Source organism: Sitophilus oryzae, unplaced genomic scaffold (genome assembly GCF_002938485.1).
Source record: "Sitophilus oryzae breed Bouriz unplaced genomic scaffold, Soryzae_2.0 scaffold_1372_pilon_pilon, whole genome shotgun sequence".
NCBI classification, from domain to species: domain Eukaryota; kingdom Metazoa; phylum Arthropoda; class Insecta; order Coleoptera; family Curculionidae; genus Sitophilus; species Sitophilus oryzae.
Genome location: NW_022146029.1, coordinates 1,222,416 through 1,247,656, shown reverse-complemented (window position 1 = coordinate 1,247,656; position 25,241 = coordinate 1,222,416). Strand labels below are relative to the sequence as shown.

The 25,241-nt window shown below is 32.8% G+C and overlaps 1 protein-coding gene across 6 annotated transcripts in view; it reads right to left on the bottom strand.

Moving 5' to 3' along the window:
- Window positions 1-16,001: 16,001 nt before the first annotated feature.
- The window catches only part of LOC115875323, a 269,483-nt gene continuing 260,243 nt past the window's right edge, over window positions 16,002-25,241 (bottom strand). For 4 of the 6 annotated variants that reach the window (XM_030890747.1, XM_030890748.1, XM_030890750.1 and 1 more), the window contains 2 exons: window positions 18,833-18,949; window positions 16,003-16,576 (listed from right to left, as the gene is read on the bottom strand). In XM_030890747.1, the coding sequence (XP_030746607.1) occupies window positions 16,208-16,576; window positions 18,833-18,949 (486 nt within the window). In that variant the 3' untranslated portion in view covers window positions 16,003-16,207. Of the gene's footprint in view, window positions 16,577-18,832; window positions 18,950-25,241 lie in introns of all 6 variants that reach the window. The other 2 variants (XM_030890745.1, XM_030890744.1) reach the window with 1 other exon arrangement.

The window sequence follows — 25,241 nt, the reverse complement described above, 5'->3', positions numbered from 1 at the left end:
TGGTTCCATTGTGAACTTCCTCCAAGACTTCTGGGACCCTCTTCTTTGGAATGACGATCTGCCTTCTCTCTTCTTGTCCCTCCGGTCTCTCGATCACACGGCGAAGTAGTCCGTTATCTATTACCAAGGAATTCCACTGGGCCCAGTACGACTTTACGTTCGGCGAATATCTGCAAACTTCTTCCCACGTTGGTCTTTGGCCTGTGTTTTTCCAGTTAATTACTAAACCTAATTCTGGGTCACTGGTTTGGTCATTTGCAAGATCTTCGGGTTGCCAACTATCATTAACCACAGTTGTTCTTAGGAGTTTCACTTCTTTCTCGTCAGCTCGGGAACAATGCTTACAGTCCTTAGCGCAAGATCTTCTGGAAAGTGCGTCGGCATTCCGATGGATTGCCCCAGCTCGATGTTCTGTGTCGAAGTCAAATTCTTGTAATCGTTCAATCCATCTAGCTACCTGCCCTTCAGGATTCTTAAATTGCAACAGCCATTTCAAAGCAGCATGGTCTGTTCTTAACAAGAACTTTCTTCCATAGAGATACTTGTAGAAGTGTTCCACTGCTTTAACTACTGCTAGTAATTCTCGTCTGGTTACACAGTAGTTCCTTTCCGGTTTTGACAAGGTCTTACTAAAATAATCAATGACTTTTTCTTGACCATCCTGGATCTGAGACAGAACAGCGCCTAACGCAACATTGCTAGCGTCGGTATTCAATATAAAGTTTTCGTTGCCAAGAGGGTAGCTAAGTATGGGCGCACTAGTCAGGGCCTTCTTCAATTTTCGGAATGCCTCGTCAGAATCTGAGTCCCAAGAGAAACGCCTCTCGCCTTCGGTAAGTCTGGTCAATGGTTTTGCGATGGTGGCGAAACCCTGTACATAGCGGCGATAGTATGTGCATAGTCCCAAAAAGCTTCGTAGTTCATGTTTATCTTTAGGTATCGGCCACTCTTCCACTGTCTTGGTCTTCTGTGGATATACCGCAACTCCTTGGGAGGAGACTACATGGCCCAAGTAGTGTACCTTTTCTTGACACAGATGACATTTCTTGGGGCTAAGTTTCAAACCAAAACTCCCTAGTCGCTTGAAAACTTCTTCCAAATTCTTCAGATGATCGTCAAAGGATTTCCCAACCACTATGATGTCATCCAGGTACACTAAACAGGTAGTCCAGGATAGTCCCTTTAACACAGACTCCATTAGTCTCTCAAAGGTAGCTGGCGCGTTGCACAATCCAAAAGGCATGACGGTAAATTGCCACAGTCCGGAGCCCACCGAGAACGCTGTCTTCTCTCTGTCTTTCGGCGCCATGTCGACTTGCCAATATCCACTCTTCAGATCTAACGTAGAGAATATCGTTGACCCCGCCAGCGTGTCTAGAGTATCGTCTATCCTCGGCAGGGGATAACTATCCTTCTTGGTAACATTATTGAGCTGCCGATAATCAACACAGAACCTGGTGGTACCGTCTTTCTTCTTTACTAGTACTACCGGCGATGTCCACGGGCTGTTAGATGGTTCGATGACACCCTCTTCTTTCATTTCTCGAAGGATTTTATCAGCTTCTTCACGTTTGGCGAGCGGAAGTCTTCTCGGATTTTGTTTGATTGGTCGTGCATCTCCGGTATCAATTTTGTGTTGTACTAAATTGGTACGACCTCTCTGTCCTGCTTCTCCTTTATCAAACACATCTTGATACTTGATTATCAGGTTTCTCAATTTTCTTCTATTTTCGGGAGATAATCCTTTAACGTTTACTAACTCCTTCACCATTTTGTCCGGAATTTTTGAAGTCGAAACTTTGGAGGCTTCCACGCTTCGAACGACTGAGGAGACCGAACAACAGTACCCTAAGAGGGTTCCCTTCTTCAAGGATACAGAATAATAATTCGTGTTCATTACTCTCACCGGTACAGTTTTCTTCGCTCGTAGCAGGGCTTTTCCAACAGCGATCCCTCGTCCTATTTCGCTGTCATGGTTCCTTGGCTCCAACAGAATAATACTCCCATTATTCATTTTACCTTCTAGGCAACCATCCAAAAATATCTCACAGCGCTCAGGGATCGAAACATCTTCTGCTACCACCACGCGAAGCGTCTCCTCACATTTTCGATGCAGAACCACTTCTTCTTCATTTATTTTCAAAATTCCTTGTTTGAGGTTTAGCTCAAAACCTCTAGTGGTCATGATGTCCATTCCGAGAATAAGTTCATCTTCGATGTCTGCTACTAACACTCGATGATTAAAACAGGTGCTTCCGATAACAAAATTAAGATCTACCTCTCCATGGATGAGAGCGGAGCTTCCTGTAGCTGTACGTAGTCGCCATTGTGTTGTTTTAATCCTTTTTGATGTTTTAAGGATATCCGCCTGATGATCGTTTTGGTCGCACCCGTATCCAAAAGCATGGTTCGTAACTCTCCATCCACGAAACCATCCACAAAAATGCTGTTGAACTTGTGTTGTAGCGATGCGACTTGAGCAGTTTTCGTTGGAACCTGTTGGGTACTGCTCGATATGTGTCCCTTTGATTCGACACTTGGCGAAACCGGGTCCACGTCCTTTTCTTTACAGTGACTTCTTACGTGTCCTGCCTGGCCGCAATTCCAGCAACAAGTCGGTCCTTTCTTGCCCATGTACTCCTCCATGACTTTCCGCACAATGCTTTCCACGGATTCGTCGGAACATTGGTTGACCGCCCGTACTCTCACTAGAGACCGAGAACTTTGTTTCGCGGCCTCAAATTCTAGGGCACGTGCTAAAGCATCCACCAAGTGCGTTGGGTGGGCTAGGAGAAGTGCTTATCTTGTCTCGTTGTCACGTAAGCCATCGGAGAATGCCTGTACTGCCAACCGCTCCATAACATTCTCTGGCTTAGCAGGGTACGCAAGGCGAACGAGGCGGGCTACGTCGGCTTCAAACTCCTGCAGAGACTCATTTGACTTTTGAATGCGATTTTTTAGCTGGGAATGATAGACATGTTCCAAATGAGCTTGGCCGTACCTCATTTCTAAATGTCGTACCAATTGCTGATAATCTCCCTGTTCCGATGGTGACAGTGTCTGCAGGATATCAGTCGCATCTCCTCGCAGTGCGACAGTCAAAGCGGTAGCCTTTTCAGCGATTGTCCATCCGTTCGCTCTCGCAGCGGCCTCAAACTGGCAAAAATAATTGGTCCAAGCGGTTTTTCCGTCAAACTGTGGAGGCTCAATAACTGACTTTGAGATATACTTATTTTCGACTAGTTTCGGTGCCTCCGATGTTTCTTGACATTTTGGTGAATTGGCCTTTTCTATTTCTTGTTTTAAAATTTCGATTTTTTTATTTACATCGTCCTCAATTTGTGTTATTTTGTCTTGTAGCTCCGTAGAATTCTCTATAATCTTTTCTTCTAATTCCCTGGAATTTTCTGTTATCTTTTCTTCTAAATTAAGTATTTTATTATTAAAGCTGGCCTGTATGACTTTAGAATTTTCTGCGATCTTATCTTCTAAAATATTAATTTTATCACTGATTTTCTCTTCTAAATTAACTTCCAAGTCAATTATTTTACTATTCAAATTGTTCAAGTTGTCGTCTAATTTTTGAGAATTCTCTGTCATTTTATCATTGAAACTCTTTTCCAAGTTAATCATTTTACTATTCAAATTGTTCAAGTTGTCGTCTAATTTGTGTAGGCACGAGTCAAGGTCACCTTCCAACTCAAAGCAAAATGTGTCAGGATCCTCACCTTCCTCCACCAAAACGTCTCTTAGTCTAGCTTGCAAAATGCTTTTCTTTCCATCTGTTTCGCACTCTCTCTCTTCCAATATGCATTTCAGTTCGGACACTTTCAAGTCTTTCAACAATTTTTTCAGAGCCATGGTCAGTCTTTTTTATTCTTCTAGTCTATCACACACCCCACACCTGACACCAATTGTTACGTTTTTCGTCGGTTCCGTGTGGATAGAAAGTCACAATTTATTTAAACACTATTTATTTAACACCAATTAACAAAAACAATAACGATAAAAGACTTATAGAACTATTTACAAACGATTTGTAACTAAGAATTTATTTTGAATTTTAGCGCGTCAACTGTATATTTATAACTGCCCCCTGTAGGCCACCGCCGCCGGCTTTTATACCGACAGGTAAAGAACTCTAGAATAGTCCATAGATCGTTAGGTGCGTAGAGAAGGTTTTCGAATGTTCTCGTATGTACTAGTCCATTCCAGTGGAACTCGATTCTTCTCGAACGAATGAATCATTGCGGTGTCTATGCGATGTTAAGGTCATCCGAGGGCGGGCCATATTGTGAGGTTAGGTCGAGTCCACACCGGCCCGCAACATTATGATGGTTGTAATTTATTTTTATTCTGAGTAAAAATGATTTTTAATGGTATAGTTTATAATTCGAGAGAAAATAATTTTTTGGATATACCGGGTGCGTCTCAAAAATGGCTCAACCGTAGAACTTTTTTATCTTTTCAGTTAAAAAAAAACGAGATTTGTTATGTTAATATGTGACATAAATTAGGATTGATTAACGTATTCAGTTTTTTTTGGTCAGTTCCTATTTCATCGGAATGACTACAACTTTTGATAATTAAATGGCACCCTCAATATTTTTCTTACTTTATTCGATAGTAAATCACACTCTCAATAGAATGACATATCATATGTCAACTTTCGATATTTTCGCATATGGTTTATTTGAAATTGTAACATGCTGTTTATAACGACAATTTGACACGAAATACCAAGTGTGTGGTACCAAGTTATACGTAAAAAAATGCTTTTTGCAAATATGCTAATGAGCCACTCTTGGAAAAATCGAGATATGATTAAAAATACGATTCGGGCATCTTGTAACTGGCCAGGACAAGACACGAAAAATACTAGACGATGAAATGTATCTTTCTAACTCTTCTTGATTAAAAATTATTGATTTACCAGCCATGGTACTCTAGATTAAGGTTGCCAACCATCCTCTATTTCAGAGGACAATCCTCTTTTTGATATCACTGTCTCCTCTTTTTGATATCACTCTTTTTTTTCTGGCGTATTGAAAAAGTGATCTTTTTTACATCCCAAACTCGAAATCTAAAAAATATACGTCTATCGACACAAAGCTTAAAAAAATTGTTAATCTGTGTCTTTCGCTGCTCTCATTCATTCGTACGAAAAAAAAATGAAATATTTATTTACCAGAAATATTGGTGGAAGCTTCCTGTAGAAATATCTGCTTCTAGATTTGTGCGTCTGGGTACCCTCTATCCGAGCCTCTATCATTCTCCAATCTTTCTATAATTAGTGTTAATTTTTGACAGTTTTTATGTTTATTTTTAGTAAATGACATCCAGAGATTGACCTCGCCAAAAATATCATCGATTGTAATTCCCAGCCGCCTGAAAGAAAAATATTTGTTAAATTTCAAAAAACTAAATTATTTATTAAACGCTTTTCTACGTTATATAATATGCGTTCATCTACAAATTAATTAGAAATAAATGTTTATATATTTAATTGACTATAATCTGCACGAATGAGGATGTTTTAAATTGCTTTTTAAACATCAAAAACTATAGTGGTTGGGTATGTCAAAGTTAAGATATTTTAGATATTAGATTGTTTAGCAAAATATTTTAGTATGAAGAACTAAATGATCTATTAAACGCTTTTTAAATATGATCCGAATATTTGCATTAAGGTAGATAAATGATAATTATACGTAAAATCCAATAGTTTTAATACCGTTAGGCAATATACGGGGGTTATATCTGATCAACTATAAAAAGCATTTTTTAGGATTTTAAAAGTTAAAATATTTTTTTTTAGTTTTAAAAGCAACATCCTATATATTTCTCCAAAAAAATCCTCTATGGGTATTTCGCCACTGCAAGAAAATCTACAAAATAAAATAGTTATTTTTTATAAACACTTCTGCGTTAATCCCAATCGGAAACTAGTTGTCAGAAGTTAGGTTTAATATAATAAATCTGGTTTAAAAAAACTAAAGTGTTCTCGAATAGTTGAATTTAAATATTTTAAATAGTTGTTTTCTTTATTCTTTGTATTTTTTTGCTTCCGATGACGGAAAGAGATAAACTTTCCGAAACGTTAAGCATTTTTTGTTCGTTAGGCAAATTTGTATAACTGTTTTACAAAAAATAACTATTTTATTTTGTAGATTTTCTTGCAGTAGCGAAATACCCATAGAAGATTTTTTGGAGAGATGAATCCGCCACATAGGTATAGACATTTTTTATCCTATATGTTATTTTGGAATATGATATATTTTCAATTTCAGGTCTAAATTTGTATTTTTGGGACCTACAGCAATAATTAAACAATGAAGTTATGCACGATTGCTTTAGAATTAGATTGTTTTAAAATTTTGAAGCCAAATCCCTTATACATTTTATTTCCTCGTTTTTTTTGACAAAAAAGGACAGATGACATCTGTATCAGTACATTTATTTCATCTTTGCTCATTCATTCGTCACCAGCTGGAAGTTTTCAAACCTCTTGAGATTTAGAAAAATTAGTGAATTTAGTGAAAAATTTTAATATTATCTAATAAACACGCTATAAAAATGTTAAACTGCCAAAGTATGTTATTTTCCAGGTATAATTATTAAATATATTTGAGGCGATCTGATTGCACCTTCAAACCGGAAAAAAAGTCTGCTATACTTATTTCTGGGTTAAATAGATGCTAAAATTTAAGAATAAACACATTTCAAGTTGCCTAAAGGATACTTTTTGGATTTATTTTTTGCAAATATCATGGGTTGCGCAGTAGCGAAATAACCGCAACCCTTCTGCCAGACTTAGGGTTCTGGGTTCACCAGTTAATAAACTATAAATTTTTTGTTATTCCAACTTGCCTAAAATATGTTATCTAAATATGTCCCCAGGTCTCCGACTATTTTCATCATCATCAAAGTTACGGCCAACTTTAAGCTGAATACAAATTTCGTCAAAAGATGAAACTTATAGCATTCATGATAATATGTTCAGCTAAACGTTTACTTAACAGGATCTGATGTGACATCTGAATGAATGACGCATTTTTATTTACCGATCAGGATTCACATCGAGTATCTTCTAATTTAATACCAATATCAATATCCTTTCTTGTTTAATCATCTAGTGGAAAAATCCGTAACTACAGATATTACCCATGTGGTGACGAGTTCAATATATACACGATTATACAACTTGAGTGTCCGTGCTTAGTAACTTTCTTGATAATTTTACTTTAATTTGGTTAATAGTCAAAATAATATTATACAAAAAACGTATTTAGAATTCTATAGACACTCAGATGCAAAAAAAGCAAAGAAGAATTTTTTCGATAATTTTATAGTGTTATATTTTTTTTACTTTTAGCTCTATTTTTATGAAATTTTGACTATTTCCGTAATGTCATATGGACACTGATTAGAACTCTATATTAAAATTTAAAAAAACGTTATAAAGTAAAAATAGAGGCTTTGTTTTATTAAATATTAGTAAAACAGAACTAAGGATATTAAAAAAAATAACTGTAATAACCAAATGTACAAACAAACAAAAAACTTGTAAAAAATACTCTAATACATTGTACTACTTCCCCCGGCTGCTATAACTGTCTGTATGCGTCGGTTTATACTGATACTGAGGCTGCAAATATATTGTGTTATGTTTTCCCATTCCTCTTCAAGAACCAAGCCAAATATTCATAATTTCGGCCATCTTCAACAAAGTCAATGACTTTTGCACAATCTTCGACACTAAGAACCATATTCAATTGTACATATCAGTAGCCATCAAGCCCACCTCGTCATTATGAAGAATAACAATAAAAAGTATTGATAAATAATTGAAAAAATTGCAAAAGGTTTGCGGCAAGTTCATTTTAAGGCACATTCAGGCTGAGAGCGTCGAGCGTCGCGTCGCGTTTGCGTCGCGTCCGCCCCATTGAACTCGAACCCCGACGCTCAGCGCAACGCCAAACGCGACGCTGTCTGCCTAAACGGTCTAATTTAAGTTAAGTGTATTGATTCCATTTCGACACGCGGACGCGACGCGACGCTCGACGCTCCCAGACTGAATGTACCTTTACTCTTAAACATTAACCAAGGCATGTGTTGACATGAGTCAAAAAACAAAATATTCATGGTTGTGACTGAAAAATAATGATTTAAGAAAATTTTCTCACTATATTATTGCACCAGGGTGTTTTAAAAATAGAGTAAACACAACTCTTCGATTAACCCTGTATAGTAATTCAAATACTAAAGTTTATAATAAACTGAATTTAAGAATTAAAGTTGATATATTTATATACAGTTTGTTAAAAAAATCGAGGAAATAGGGCTAAAAATAAAAAAAATAACATTTTAAATTTGGCCAAAATTTCTTCCGTTGCGTTTTGCATCTGAGTGTAGAATCTAATATGTTTAAGAAATATTGCTGGTTCTAATTAATATGAGAAACTTGGAAGCTGCGTTCAGTAAAAATGTTGCAGCAAAATAAAACACTAATTCACCACAGTACACCAAAACACTATTACTTTTGCACTGGAAGTGCAATGTATAAATTTGCGATTTCTGCAAATTTGACTTTTCCAAGTGGAGAAAATATGTAAAAATATTTTTCAATACCGTTTTGATAGCGATCCCGTGGTTTAAAAAGAATTTTTAAGAATGTCAATTATAAACTTGTGTACAGTGCTAATAATAAAATAATAAATACAATTATTAGGTATTCCTAAAGATAAAACACCTCCACTGGAAAGGTTGGGTATTTATGAAATTTCATGTGAAGATTGTAATCAGAAATATGTTGGGCAAACTAGAGAAGATCAATATTAACTAGATTTAAAGAAAATATGGATCAGGTAAGATATGATAGGCCGGGTAAATCTTTAGTTGTTCAACATATTGTTGATAAAGAACATTGCATAGATATTAATAATTTAAAATTAATTAAGTCTCAAATTACAGGCAATTAGATGCATATGAGGGCGTCAAAATTAATAAATGTAAAGATAGTATGAACAGAGACAATGACCTAATTCATTCAAGTTCTCTGTTTCCATTGCTCTAGTTTCGGTAATTAATTGTTACGCTCGGTTGATTTTGACTCGTTTGGTTAGTTTTTGCCACGCCTACTCCGTGCTAACTGAGAACTGAGCGCCTAGCGAAACGCGCGTTCAGTTAGCAGCGGGCAAGAGTAAAAGTGCTTTGGTGTATTGTGGAGAATTAGTGTTTTATTTTGCTGTTGTAACACCAAAGGTTTCAACCCCCCAACTGTAAAAATTTTGCAGCCAAAAATATTTAGAAGAAATTACATCAAGAAACATTCTGAACCTTAGACTTCCATATTTGTATCTAGGAAAATTAGCCCTGTATTGTAATAGGAAGTAAATCATAGAGTTCTGTTCATATTGTGATAAAATAGAAAACAAATTTCTTGCAGTATAGGTATATAATAAAATTATATAAGGATTCTTGCCACCTAACTGCTGATATAGAAATTTAATTCTACGGTGTGTTTGTCATAATGTGGATCAACCTGCTCTCACTACCGGTTTCGGATCCCTACTCCATCATCAGGTGAGCCTGGGCAGATCCACAAAATGACAACCACAGCGCAGCAGAGATAGTTAATTCAATTGTGGTTGTCATTATGTGGATCTGTGGATCACATTATGACAAACACAGCGTAGAATTAAATTTCTATACCAGCAGTTAAGTGGCAAGAATCCTTATAAAATATAAAGTATAGCTAGTAAATTAGCAACACTAAGGTATTTATCCTGCATCCATTAACACTGTAATTTTTTCTGTTTCTTATGATATATTAAAAATGCATTGGATGAAAATTATATGTTATTTTTAAATACACTAAACTACTCTGTTTCAGAGATTATTAAAAAGACAGCTAATCCGCTATACAGTATGTCCCCGGATTGTCTTTAGAAGAGGAAACAATTTTTATTATTGATATTTTGAGAAAAATGCATTTTTCATAAAAAAAATTTGCTTGTTTTAAAATGGTTAATCCCGATTATACTTTTTCAAATTTCCATGCCGTTTTAGAGAATATTAAAAAAAAATGAAAGTATAGTTGAGTTTTTTCTAAAGCTTCATTCAGAACTTCGCAACTAGTGGAATAAATTAGTGGTTTCAATTAGCGTACAAGTTTGTTCCTTTAATATCAATGTAAGCATTCAGAACGTTAGAACTAGTGGTAGACATTTTCAGTAATTATAAGTATAGATATTTGCGAGAAATATAATTTTAGCCTTTGATTATCTTCCGTCAAGAGAAATTGTGGTTAGAAATCAAAAGTTGATTGTCTTAAAAGCTAAATATTAGGCTTTCTCTATGGATACACCTAACGCAAGCTGTTGCTAGGACATTCTATTAATTTTAATTGTAATTATGTACATTGTAACATTGTATTATAAATTAAGTGTAATTGAAACCACTAATTTATTCCACTAACAGTGGCGTAACAACAGACTCACGGGCCTGTGTGCAAAAATTTTACCGGGCCCCCTATTACACATTTCAATACTTATATACTAATCTGAATAATATGCACTCATATATTAGGTTAGAAATAACATTATCAAATTAATTTTTATATAGTATTATTTATTACTGCAACACAGAATATGTAACCCAAAACATATAAAATATCAAATAAATAAAGAAATAAATAAAAATAAAACAAAAAACAACAACAAAACTAACTAAATTAAAATAAACAATGTAAATAGGAACATGAACATGTTGAAATTCTTTTTTACTTGCTTTAGCATGGGCGAAAGTTGACACAATATTACCAATGTCTATTGTACTGTTTCGAGCACCTCTCGTAACTCAGCTGCCTTATCGTCCTCTTAATACAACCATTAGGTAACTAGAGTTTTTGTGATTTTGGGTTAACTAGTTTGGCCTGTATAATTTTTCATGCTCTTTTTGATGCTACAACTAACTTAGTTCTATTTGTATTCGATGGTACAGAAATCCAGTGACAATACAGCAAGTTTCCTTTTTTGTCAAATTTAATGCTCTAATGAAAAATCACATATTTCCAGTTATTTTTATTTTGCAAAATCAAAAGAAAAACACAGCTACAAAATTGCACAAGAAGAAGTGTAAAGTAATAAGTTATTTTCGCGATAGCGTGTGCTAGTTAAGTAGTTAAGAAGACATGTGATAGATAAGAACTTAGTTCGGGATCGCCCGATTCTGCTTGATTGATGGAAATGCGGCCCGGGCTCCCCGAGGACCCACTTCGCACACACGGTACATCGATAGTTACGCCACTATCCACTAATTACTAGGTTCTGAATGAAGAAATCTTAAAAATCAAGACGCGTTTCTATGGTAATAAAATTTCGTTTTCATTATTTGATAGATTATTATCGATAGCATTTTAATTAACGTTATATTTCTTGCTGTTTGAAAATGTTAAAGAAGCACAAAATTTATTTAGTTCAATGCTACGGAAAGAGTGATAATAGTTATTGTGTGTGTGGAAAATGTGATACTTTAACGACAGCCAAAAATATGACGTGTGTCAAAATTAATAATAACCATCTATCAATGAATGAAATCGAAATACTATAGACAAGCCTTTAGATTTTTAGGACTAGAAAAAATTTAATAATAATTTCATGTTTTTATTAATTTTCTCTAAAACGGTATGGAAATTTGTAAAACTGTAAATGGGATTAACTATTTTTTAACAAGCACTTTTTTATGTTGAATGCATTTTTCTCAAAATATCAATAATAAAAAAGTTTTTCCTCTTGTAAAGACAATCCGGGGACATACTGCATAACCAACTTTGCATTATAGTGAAAAGATAAAGAAATAGTAAACGCTTAAGATGAAGCCATTTTGTTCCAAAGACACATACATTCGAGTTCAGATTATCTTCATTTGGAGACCTAATAGAATAATCCTTATTTTATTTATGTTATGCTTCATTTTATTTATACCCATTTCCAAATCTTGATTTGTTTCATTTATACAGGGTGGCGCACCTCATTCGCCTCAGTTGATTATACGAAAACGGAAAGATGTAGAAATATAATTTTTTGTAGGTATGTGTAAAGAGGCAATGTGCATAATTTAAAATTATTTTCAAATGTACAGGGTGTGTCAGAGCTAAGATCCATACCAAAGTTACAGTTTTTTCTTATGGAACACCCGGTATTTTATTTCATTTTTGGATTCTTGGGCATAAAATAGGCCATTTATTATAAGGGTTTAATATGTTTAAATGCTTTGGTTTTTGAGATATTTAAAGATATTTAAATATGCATGCTATAACAAAAAAGTTTGTCACCGCCCTGTACATTACTTTTCGAGTTAATTCTTGTGCTGACTTTGAAGCCAGAGAAATAAACTTTGCTAAAAAATTTTATAGCTTCCTTAAATATATACAGGGATATCAAAAATTTCTGGTCTATTTTAAATATTTATTTTACATAAAAACTTCGTTATATCAAATACAATACTATGTATTTTTTTGATTTTATAACTTTCAAACTATATTAGGGTTTCCTAAAAGCGATTTTTTCAATAAAATCAAGATGGCTGGTGTCGCCATGGCAATTTGCTAGTGACACTAGCTATTTTCAAAATCGCCATTAGTTTATGGAGTTTATTTCAATTTATAACAATTTACTTTTATTTAATTAACCTACAATAGTTTAATAAGTAAGTATTTATTATTTTATCAAGAAAAATAAAGTAGTTCTTTGATCTATATTACGATGACTTGTAGATATATTGGACTTTCTATAAAAGAACCAATTAAGGCAAATTCATTTTCTTCGTAGTTTTTCAAAGGAACACTTGCCAAGAAAGTTCCTATTTGGATATCTTTGAGCATAAACCCTTCAGGCCGACAAGCAATTGTCCTCGAAAAATAACATCACTAGTAACATATCCATTCCTTCTGCTAGGAGATACTGCTTCATTTTTCTTGATAAAATAATAAATACTTACTTATTAACCTTATTGTAGGTAAATTAAATAAAAATAAACTGTTATAAATTTAAATTAAGTCCATAAACTAAAGTCGATTTTGAAAATAGTTACTATGTGTCACTAGAAAATTGCCATGGCAACACCAGCCATCTTGATTACAATTTTATTGAAAAATCGCGTTTTATTCAAAATCTGAGCCAGATAGGTATAGGAAACCATTATATAGTTTGAAAGAGCATTTAAATATGCTTCGATTTATTTAAAAAAATACATAGTGTTGCGTTTGAAATAACGAAGTTTTTATGTAAAATAAATATTTAAAATAGACCAGCAATTTTTGATACCCCTGTATACATTTAAGGAAGCAATAAAATGTTTATTAAAGTTTATTTCTCTGGCTTAAAAGTTAGCACAAGAATTAATTCTGAAAAGTAATGTACCTACAAGGTGTTGACAAACTTGTTTATTATAGCACGCATAGTTAAATATCTCAAAAACCAAAGCTTTTAAACATATTAAACCCTTAATAAAATAATAAATGCCTTATTTCATGTCTAAGAATCCATAAGAAAAAATATAACTTTGGTATGGATCTTAGTTTTGACACACCCTGTATATTTCAAAATAATTTAAAATTATGCACATTGCCTTCCCACATATACCAATAAAATATTTTGTTTCTACATCTTTCCGTTTTCGTATAATCAACCGAGGCGAATGAGGTGCGCCACCCTGTATAATATACTATTTTATGTTCATCTATTTATAATATTAAGTCATGTGGTTAAAATAAATAATAATTTCTGATTTCCAATTACTCTGCTAACATCCATTTTATTGATTTATTCAAATTAAAAGTGGAAACATTGGTATACTACTGATTGGTAATTTGTTTGGTGATTTAAGATATGTTTATTGGTTGATGATTGGTGATTTGGGATAGGTAAATAAAAAACCACATAAAAAACAAAACATCTATACTGTATATCACAGTTAAAAATCAATAAAACTACAGAAAAACGGCGACAAGTCAACGTTTTCAGTCAATAAATATATCATATATAAACAGAATAGAATAAAAGATGCATCGATAAAAAGGATGATGATTTTCATTTTTATTGTTATTTAAAGCTGAATTTGTCTTGACATAGTAACAACAATAAATGTGTCATAAAATGTTATTTAATACAATTATTTAATAAGTGCACTTGAATTTTTGTTATTGACTTTTTAATGACAAGTTCCTAAGGAACATTCATACTTCAATAAAGTACAATGACAATAAAAAGTGAAATTCATCAAAATATTTGATATATCTTTTATTTTCATCCGTAGTTATTAAAAAATTCGTTGCTTTTATACAATAATAATACTTTTCAGATCATTGGACAATAGCTATCAACATAAAAGGCTCTGTATAAGTATTAGTTTATCTAACTCAGTTAATTCACTTTACATTAAATTTAAGATATTTGATCTAAATGTTAATGAAAATGTTTAAAAAAATTATGAAAAAATAATAACTTATCAAAATCCAGCCCTTTTGTCGTAGAATTGTACAAAAAATATAATATAAATATATACATAAAAAATTATAAAGGGGAGAAAATAAATACAATAAATATAATAAATTTAAAATACACACTAAAATAAATAAAATCTTAAACTATTAAGCGAAATTGATAGTAAAGTGATTAAATAAAGGCGCGCGGTTGGGTTTTTTATCACTTTTACGCGTTGTAGACCGTTAGTTCTCTAAATATATACCGAGTATTTTTCAGGATAAAAATTGAGTGGTACAGTAAATTCACTCTGTATAGTAAAGTACAATATATAAAAGTCCAGCTCAAAAAACGTCCTGGATTATCATCTTTGCTATGCAAACAAATATATATCAATAGTCGAGTAAATTTTAAAATCAATAATCTTTAATAAATATTATATAAATTAATAAAAAATGTCAATATCACCGTCTGTCAAAAAATCACCTTCAATAAATTAGGTTAGGTCGATCGATACTTGTTCAGATATCAGCATATACAGGGTGGTCCGAATTGTATTCCGGAAACTTTGGCAGCATATTCTGCAGATAAAAATAAGTAAAAAAGTTCGTATAAATGTATGTCCTGAAATGCTTGGTTTCGGAGTTACAGGGTGTAGAAGTTTCATTTTTATTTCGATTTTTTTTCCAAATAATTTCTGAAGTAACGTTAATATTTGGATGAAAATTGGTGGATGGGTGTTTTTTGACATGAGAAATTTGATTTTGATTTCAATATGACTCCCATTTGTAGGTGGCGCCACCTACATGTGTTTTAACTGTTTTGAAGAGTAATAACTTTTCGGCGGTACCTGTATAAATCTACTGAGTAAAAAAATATACATTAACGACTTTTTTTACGTAAAAAAGGTCTCTTGGTAAAAATCGCTACGAGTAATGGTTCTCGAGATATTTGTAATCGAAATTGTCAATACCTGTCATCATTGATATAAATTAAACATGTTGACTAAAGAGTTATTGACTCAAATCATAAATTTGTATTGTTTTTGTGTCAAAAGTTCAAGAAAAACTGTTTAATCACCATTTTTTCGCAAAATAATGTATGTTTAATTTAAAAAAATAAAAATTTTCTAGATTTATTATTTCAGTCAAATAACTATCTCAACGTGTGTTTATTTTTTGTTAAAAATTACATGTATTGACTATTTCCATTCTAAATATCTCGAGAACGGTTGCTCGTAGCCATTTTTACCAAGAGATATTTTTTACGTAAAAAATCACAAAAATGTATATTTTTTTACCCAGTAGTTTTATACAGGTACGGACGAAAAGTTATTACTCTTAAAAACAGTTAAAACACATGTAGGTGGCGCCTCCTACAAACAGGAGTCATATTGACATCAAAATCAAATTTCTCATGTCAAAAAACTCCCAGACACCAATTTTCATCCAAATATTGACGTTACTTCAGAAATTATTTGGAAAAAATAAAAATAAAAATGAAACTTCAACACCCTGTATCTCCGAAATTTAGCATTTTATACGAACTTTTTTACTTATCTGCAGAATATGCTGCCGAAGTTTCCGGAATACAGTTCGGACCACCCTGTATACTAATTTTGATTAAGTGTCGTATCGCCCAAATGTTTCGGCAAAAATCCAGATCTCCCTGTTTCTGATAAAAATATGTCTGGAGATGACAGTTCCAATTTCGTTGGGACATTAGATGGCGGATTTGATGGGGCCATTCTTGCTTAAAAAGTCGGAATATTCGTGGACGTATTCCATGATCTTGATTAGGTCTCTGATGATGACCCAGTCACGCCTAGTACGTTCTGTCATATCGTTCATGAGGTTTCTGTGAGTGTCCGGCACGTAGGAGCGTTGGACGAATAGAGAATCCGTGGCGATTTTGTTCTGGAACAGACCGCCGTCTTGCAATTCGCAGAGTACGTTAAGGACGATCCCGTACAGTTGTTTTGAGTCCGACTTGAGCGGTTCAGGAGATTCCGCATAGTCTGCTACTATGGTCTCGAGGCCTATGGCAATTTTCTGGAGATAGACGAACATGTTGGTCAGGCCCTCGTAGCCCTGAAACAATAAAAAATCGTATTAATAATATAAATATTTTTGGGTTGCGGTAATGGAAACTTGCATTTTGGTTATAAAAACGGAGTGAATTTGGCAATAAAGAAATCAAAATTTGAAAATTGGAAACGGAATTTAAATATATCTTTGAATGTACAGGATGAGTCTTAGATAAGCGCAAATATTTTTAGGGCTGGTAGATCTGGATAAAAAAAATATTTTCTCTTTATCTTTTTTAAATAAGTCCCAAATAACCGATATACCGGGTGCGTCTCGAAAGTGGCTCACCCCCTATAACTTTTTTATTTTTTCAGATAGAAAAAACCAGATTCGGTATGTTGGTATATGACATAAATTAGGATTGATTGACGAATTCAATTGTTTTTCTCCACTTCCTGTTTCACCGGAAATGACTACAACTTTTGATTTTTAAATGGCACACTCACGTTATTTTTTTACTTTATTCGATAGAAAATGATAAAAAAAAGTTGACATATGACATTTGACATTTTCACTTTAAAAAATATCGTATTTTAAATTTCAATCTAGAGTGCCATGGTTGTGCTAAAAACACTAATTTTTAATCAAGGAGTCTTGGAAAAATAGTTTTAATCGTCTACTGTTTTTCGTGTCTTGTCCCGGCCGGTTAAAAGATGCACAAATCATTTTTTTTAATCATATCTCAATTTTTTTCAAATGGAACGAGGATGGCTCATCAACATATTTGGAAAAAGCATTTTTTTACGAATAATTTGGTACCACAAACTTAGTATTTCGAATCAAATTGTCGTTACGAACCGCATGTTACAATTTCAAATAAACCATATGCGAAAATGTCAAAAGTTGACATACAAAATATCATTCTATTCAGAGTGTCTTTTTCTATCGAATAAAGTAGAAATATACCGAGGGTGCCATTTAAAAATCAAAAGTTGTAGTCATTTCCGGTGAAACAGAAAGTGACCAAAAACAATTGAATACGTCAATCAGTACTAATTTATGTCATATACTAACGTACCAAATCTTGTTTTTATTTATTTGAAAAAAATAAAAAAAGTTATAGGGGTGAGCTACTTTTGAGACGCATCCGGTATTTTACTTTGAACATTTAAAAAAAATCGCTTAAATTTTGAGTACCACTGGATCTTTTCTGGATTTTCTTTCTTGTAAATTTAATCTACTATCTATGTTGCCATATTAAGAAGAGATTGTGTTTAAAAAAAATCCATAATTTTTTTTGCAAAAATTTCAAATTTTTAAATTCTACGGTCTGGTATGGGATCTGATCTGGAGTTTCTGAATTTTTTTTTCGAAATATACCACCCCTAAAAATATTTGCACTTATTTAAGGCTCACTCTCTCGGTTGATTTACTAAAGTGAATTCTGTTTTTTTTTTCAATACTGGAATAATGAATGAATTCTGAATCCAAATGGAAACCAGCTTGTCAGTGGTATTTTACTAGTAAGGAGGTATATCTCCTCCCGCCGTTAGAAGCACACAGAAACATAATTTTTTATAAGCATTTTTTTAGGTTAGACAAATTTGCTTTTATAGTAAAATACCACAAACTGGTTTCCGTTTGGATTCAACCAAGTAGTGTTGCAAAATACAACTTTTTTATTTTATAGATATTGATTTTGAATCCTTTTCAGGATATATTAGAATAATTAGCCAGAATTAGAAAAGTTATTAAATATTTAATAATTCATTTTTCAATGACTTTCAATTGAAAACAAATTTATTATGTGCAGATCAGAGGTTTAAAAAAATTCAATTTTTTTTTCCTATAAAGAAAAATGCATAAATAATGATTGTTTAAAGTGTTCGATACAGGGAAATTTGGACCTCTTGTATAGTATTTGCAAAGTAAATTGGACTGGTTTTGGGATCTTAATTTCGACGATATTGTCAGCATCATGCGGACAAACAAATTAAGAGTCCCAAACCTGTCCAATTGACATTGAAAATACTATACATCCTTGTCGCCAACTATGTTAGCATCATCGGATGGTTAAAACTCAAAAGTCGTGTGCAAAAGTAAAAGTGTTTTGTGGTGAATTAGTGTTTTATTTTATTATTGTAACACTAAAGGCTCTAACCTCCAATTGCAATAGTAAAAATATAAGTGACATATGAAGATTTTGGCCATATATTACTTAAAAACGTTGCGAATAAAGCACACATCAATATTGTAAAACCTGCTGGTTTAAGTGCTTAATATAAAATAACAGTTTAATACGCTTTGAAAATAACTTACGTTTTGTTTCAAATATTCTCGGTGTTGTGATTTTTCTTTCTCCGTGTCCAATTTTGGCAATTGAGGAATCCAGTCGAAGAATGTGGTTCTAAAAATTTCCTCCGGAACTAGTCCAGCCTGAAACAAAACAAACTTTAATCAAAACTCATCGATGTCTCGTTGCATACATTAACCGTAGTTAAAATTACAGTAATATTACCACAAGAACATTGCGTATCATGCTATTAAAACATACAGCCGTACAATGAAAATGATGAATTTGATTAGTCGTTAACCTATAGTTTAGTCAAATAAGCACTGGAAGCTGCCGGATGTCATCACATTCAAACTGAAGACGACAATAGAAAACACAGGTGTCCCAAAGTCACAAGATGAATTAGTACCGCTTTACAACCATCTGGCAAATCAGCTGTTACAACATGTATCGCAAGTTGGTGTAAAATATCGGCGACTGTGTCGCAATAGCGTAGTGAACCCACAACGATAGAGAGCTACCGTCTGGGGACGCTAACGTTAATGGAACTTACTTGGCGAACTGAACGTTTCGGCGATTCGGTAGGAATTATGGACCTGTCGTCGATCACGATAAGGGAGTCTAGCGCTACCTTAAAAGATAACCAGAAAAAGAAATGTTTAAAAACGATGTCACCGAATACGGTTTATGGATCAGAGAAATAATTGAACCAGGAGGCGTTCTAAAATAGTTACTGATAGAGAGGTTTCTTTTGACATCTTGTAATGTTGTCCTATTTTAGAAGAATATTAGATGAAAATAAATTTAAAATTTGCAAAACAAAAATTTGATTCTTATTATTCTTATTGAATTGAAACTCGATCATGATACTTTTGAATCTCATTATAATATAGTGATGATGCACTTGGTTACAAACCAATGTGTTATTCGTATCTTATTAGATTACAAGGTCGTTATTTGCATCCACTGCTAACTTTTCAGATATAGTGTGAATTTATTGTTTCTAGACTACATCCTCCAGTCTTATCCTTCAGAATGACTAATAAATTGGAGGCTGAACCATCCATAGAACCCTCTGTCGATGATTATCATTGTCTAGTACAAAGAACCACACATTTGCCAGGCTATGACATAAAATGTGATTTGCTGGTACCTGTTCATTGACCTTGCAGTGTCCCCTTGCTCTTTTTAGTATCTTTCAAACTGTCTTTATCAGTTCTACCGTACATTTTGTTGAGAAATGAAATGTTTTGCCCGCCTCTGTACTGGTGACTTCTTCGTGTGTCTATATTTATTCTTATAAAATGTGACAACATTACAAGACGTAAATAGAAACCCTAACACTTGTATCAATAAATATTTTACATCGTCTCTGAATCTACCTAGTTCTCTAAGATTTATGACATGAATGAATGAATTTGAATAACGTTAAGGTTATCGAACGGGAAAACACGATAGGTCTCTACCGAGCTCTCATAAGTCTGGCGACCGCCAGTCTAGCTTGTGCGAGTGACGTGCATCAAGGCCAACTTTGTTTTCTACAAACGTAACGTTTTTACACATGATTGCATTGTTTTAATCGTTTGCCTGCGATAGTTCCGCGGAAATCCCATAATATTTCCAGTCGATAATAAATTATTTTTTCTGTGTTTGTTCAGAGATACGTTTATGAATAAATTGTTAACATTAATGACCAATAGTTAACCGTATAAGATAAAGTAATATTTTCAGAAGATTTAATTTAATGAATTAAAGTAAGATAAATTTCTTTTGCAACAGGCATAGCTTATTCAGGAGCTATCTTCTGCGTTCTCTAAACATATCAGCACTCAGAACATCAGTCTTGGTATATATTTTAAACCAAGCTTGATTGGATCTCGGAATTTGACTTGTTAGATAAAATAAGCGAAACTAAACGTTAATTCGCTAACTTCAATGTAAAGGACTTAAGTTGGCCAGCTGGTACTTAATAAGCTGTGCAGCCTCTAGAAACCGGCACCAATATTTTCTTAGCATATATACTAGAGTCATAAACTGAAAATAGTGGATTGCATATTAGCTAGTCATTGCTCAGCTAGTCATCAGCTACTGTTCTATTCAACTTTTTTGATTTAACCAATGTGATAGCGATTATGTGTGTCAAAACACGCATAATCAAGTTTATTGTTATTTAGCTGAAGCTATATACATACAAAAAACTGAATTTTTAGGTCGAATACTGCCAAAAATAAAATACCTGTTTTTTTCAAACAGGTCATGTTATGCTATTGTTAGTTTCAAGAACAACTAGTTATGTATAGTTTGTTTATAGATTTTTAAATAATGACATGCCAGCTTAGATGCTAGCAACACAAATTCGACCTAAAAGATTTTCCATTTTATGCACGTTCCAGCGTAGAACAAAATTTTCAGAATTTCAAAGAAAAAATGCACAACTTGACTTGTTTTTGAGTCAGAATAATTATTTTGTCAGGTTTCCAAAGAATTTGTAATAGATAAATACATAACAGATGCATCCATGAAATTGTTTTTACGATAATATCCTGTGTTTACTACTTGTTTAAAATTGTTGTAGTTTATCTTGAACTGTTTTGTTTGAATTTGATCTTGGAGTTTGACATCCGGGTTAATATATTTAGATAAATAAATACGATTCTACTACTGTATTTTATCAAGTTACTACATCATCTCTACATATTATCAACTTAATCTGTTTATTCCATTTGTTTTTGCATTGATTTTTTCATTTGTTATTACAATTGTTATAGGTTATTAAAAGAAAATATTAATTGTTCGCTTTTATAGGGCATTACAATAATAGTATTGTTTCAATCTTTGAATAAGAAGACTAAGGAAGGAGCATATCAAAAATCTTAGGTACACCGCGATGGGCCTCAAATATGGCCGACTTAAATTCCGGTTTATCAGTGTCGTTCTAATTTTATTTAAAAAATGTAAAACTATGATGTAGGGTAGACGTGGGGTAGACTCAATAATTTGTTGTTTTATTTTACGTTGTGAATAAATGTTGGTAGTTATTAAAATTGTTATAAAAATATATAATTCTAATAAAAATAGATAAGTTATAATAAGTATTTATTAACACAGACATCCGATACGCTACTGACGCAGGTAAGTCAAATTAACGTATCTAAATTCTTTGACATCTAATCTTTGACAAGTAATAAATAAAAGCTAAAATGCAAGAAAAATATATAATTTAGTTAATTTAAGTGAATTTCATAAATGATCGGTTTACTACACGTATGTATATTATATAGTCACTTACTAGCGAAAAGTTGTTCCATTATTTCACTCAATTTTTGCCGAGATCTACCGCACGCTACACAACCAACTATTTTAGAGTCTTTTTCGATAAATCGCGATAGTGTCACTGTTAATTTAAGTTCTGCCACAATTTCCATCTAGATTTACTACCTTTATACAACTATCAGTAGTAGAATAAATAATAAATAACATAAAATAAGCTCCAGAAAGACTGACAAATCCACAAAATTTCAAATCAAATTCAAATGTGTCAAATGAATCGTCAAACAGAACTGTCAAGGATCCCCACCCTAGAGAGCTTTTATGGTGCCTTTTCCGCCCATCATGCATGAATACATGGATAGCATTATGCTCCTTCCTTAGTCTTCTTATTCAAAGGTTTCAATACTGCTTTCAGGTTTTTTTTCGTAAATGCATCAGTAGGACCCAGAGGGCATTATCGTATACTTTTGATTGTCTACTTGATTTTATTTTTACTTCTTCATTGTTTCAGTATTTTTGGATAACACTTCTGACAAAAAATGAATAATTAAATGAGGAGCAGACTTACTAAATGCATTTTGTCCATTTTTTAAGATTTTCAACCAAAGATTGCAAATTGCAAACACAGAGTTACAATGTTATGTCAGAAACGACGGACGTTCTAAATTAATAGTATAGATATATTTTATCTACAACCGTTTAGTTATAACGTCTTTACATCACTATTTTTTTAGTATTTCAGTTACGTTGTGAGATTCATAACACAACTATCTAAAGAGCATCTAAATATATTAATTTTTGATACGAATTCCTACTACTAATTATTATAAATATTAATAACACATTTTTTACACTTCTTCAAAACAATTCTAATTTTTAAAATTGTTTTTCTGGGCAAAAAGTGCTCGCGTTTACTTGACAGGGCAAACTGACTTTTCAGAAAAAAAAATATAATCAAAGAATATACCTAGCTAGAAAAAGAATGGACTCTGCCATACTGAAAAATGGTCCTACAGAAGTGGCGCCATCTATTGAGTAGGGCTTGTTTTAAATGGATCGAAGCGCGGGCTTTTTAAATGAGCGTATTTATTGAATTCTACTCTAAAATAATTAAATTTGATTATTAAATCTTATTTTTTTACACAAATTCAACAATACTAATAACAAGTATCGTTGTGACGTGTAAAAAATAAGATTTAACAGTATAATTTATACAATTATTAAATAAAATTAAAGCCAAACATGTGAAATATTATTTATTATAAAGTTTTTATTTATAAGTCAAATATTTAAACATCGTTTATTATAATAAAACAAGACCAACGTAATACGCCCAAAGTTTTGTAAATGGAGTAAATATAAATAGGTACTTAAATGATGGCAAAAATAAAAGACTTACATTATATTTTTAGGGCCACAAACAAAAGGAATTGTCTAATTAAAACACATATAACAAATTGTAGTATAGTTTGAAAAACATTTTGATAATCATTTATTTGATAATATTATGATTGGCGCTATGACAACGACAATGTTTTTTGAGAATTTGACAATAATATGACAATGGCCGTTGGAAACTATGGAAACTACAAAAAAATTCTGATTTAACGCCATCTGGCAATAACTAGTAGCAACTTCTTAACCTAAAAATTAATTGCACTACCACCTAGTGGCTAGGGCTGGAACTATTTTATTTGAGATTTCCGTGGAAACGGTGGAACCGCTTTTGCTATTTCACTTTCCGGCCCCTGATTATAATTAAAGAAATGACAAATGTCATAGAGGATGTGTTAAGGTGGTGTTAAATGTGTTAAAGGTGGGCGACTAATAAACGAAAATTAAAACAGCATTTTCTTATTTTTCGGTTGTAGATAAAACGTTGTACACGACACGTGCGTTTAAATATGATTACAACACTCGTGTGATTAGAACGACTCGGTCTACGACCTCGTCGTTCTTTTTGAGAATTCTCGGTCTACGATCTCGTCGTTCTAATCGTTCACACTCGTTGTTGTAATCATGTTCATAAACACATTTGTACTGTAAATAACCATTATCCCATTCGAATTAAATGGCGAAAATACTTTAGACTTTCTCTGTGCTATATGTCCATTGGAGGTAGACAAACAGAAGTATGTCCTTTTGTGCTGTGGACATACTGATGCTGTTTGTTTGTCATTGCCAGATGAAGAGTGTTTTTTGTACTACAACTTCTCTGTTTTTTAATAATATTACTTAATAATGAATGGAACTACGACTAAGGACCATGTAGTCGGGGATACGGACCGTTGTAGTAGAAAAATAAAGAGAAATTTCACGTCTAAAGGACACAACAGTTTTTTTTCTAATTTTTTCAGATATTACCAAAACTAGATTTTTCACATGTAGGTGTACTATTTTAATGATTTTAATCCATTTTTAAGTATACCAGTTTTTAGGTAAGTTTCTTGCAAAACACATGGCAGTTTTTCTTTGTTTGCCAAAACTCGAAAAATGGACAAAATGCATCTAGAAAGTCTGCTGTTCAAATAACGTACATGGCCATTTCGCTCTTCAGCAATCAGCCAAGACTAAGAATGTTTAATGCTGGTAATGGTTAATATAAGTTTTGAATTTTCAAAATGTTACTTGGAACTCTGATATCCTGTAATATGAATCATATGTCCATGGGAATTTTTGGTTTGATGATTTATTTGGTATCCTAACAAATAATAATATTAAAATAATGAAGTAAAAATACAATATTCCTAGAATAATTTTACATAAAAATTGGTAATCAAAAAACTGATCAATTTTTCGTCACTATCTAAAATTATTCAATAATCTTCAATTAATTATTGATTGAACTTCTTTCTTACGATTTACTTCGTTTAGTAGTTGTAAAAGAAAATTATTCGAGTACTGATTAGATTCTTTAAAATTCTTTGCACATGAGCTCCTTAAAAGTATAAGCGTAGCGTCTTAGCGCGAGCTATTAAATATTGCCTACTCATAGACGGTCACTGACAATAATAGCTGGTTAGTACCGAACAGGTACAACAATGCCCAAATTCACCGCACATTTACGTCAATGCCTAGCTTTTAACACTTTTAACGGATCTAGGTGGGCAATAAATAAAATATTATGGTAACAAAACATGAAAAAAATCATGAAGACGTTTCATA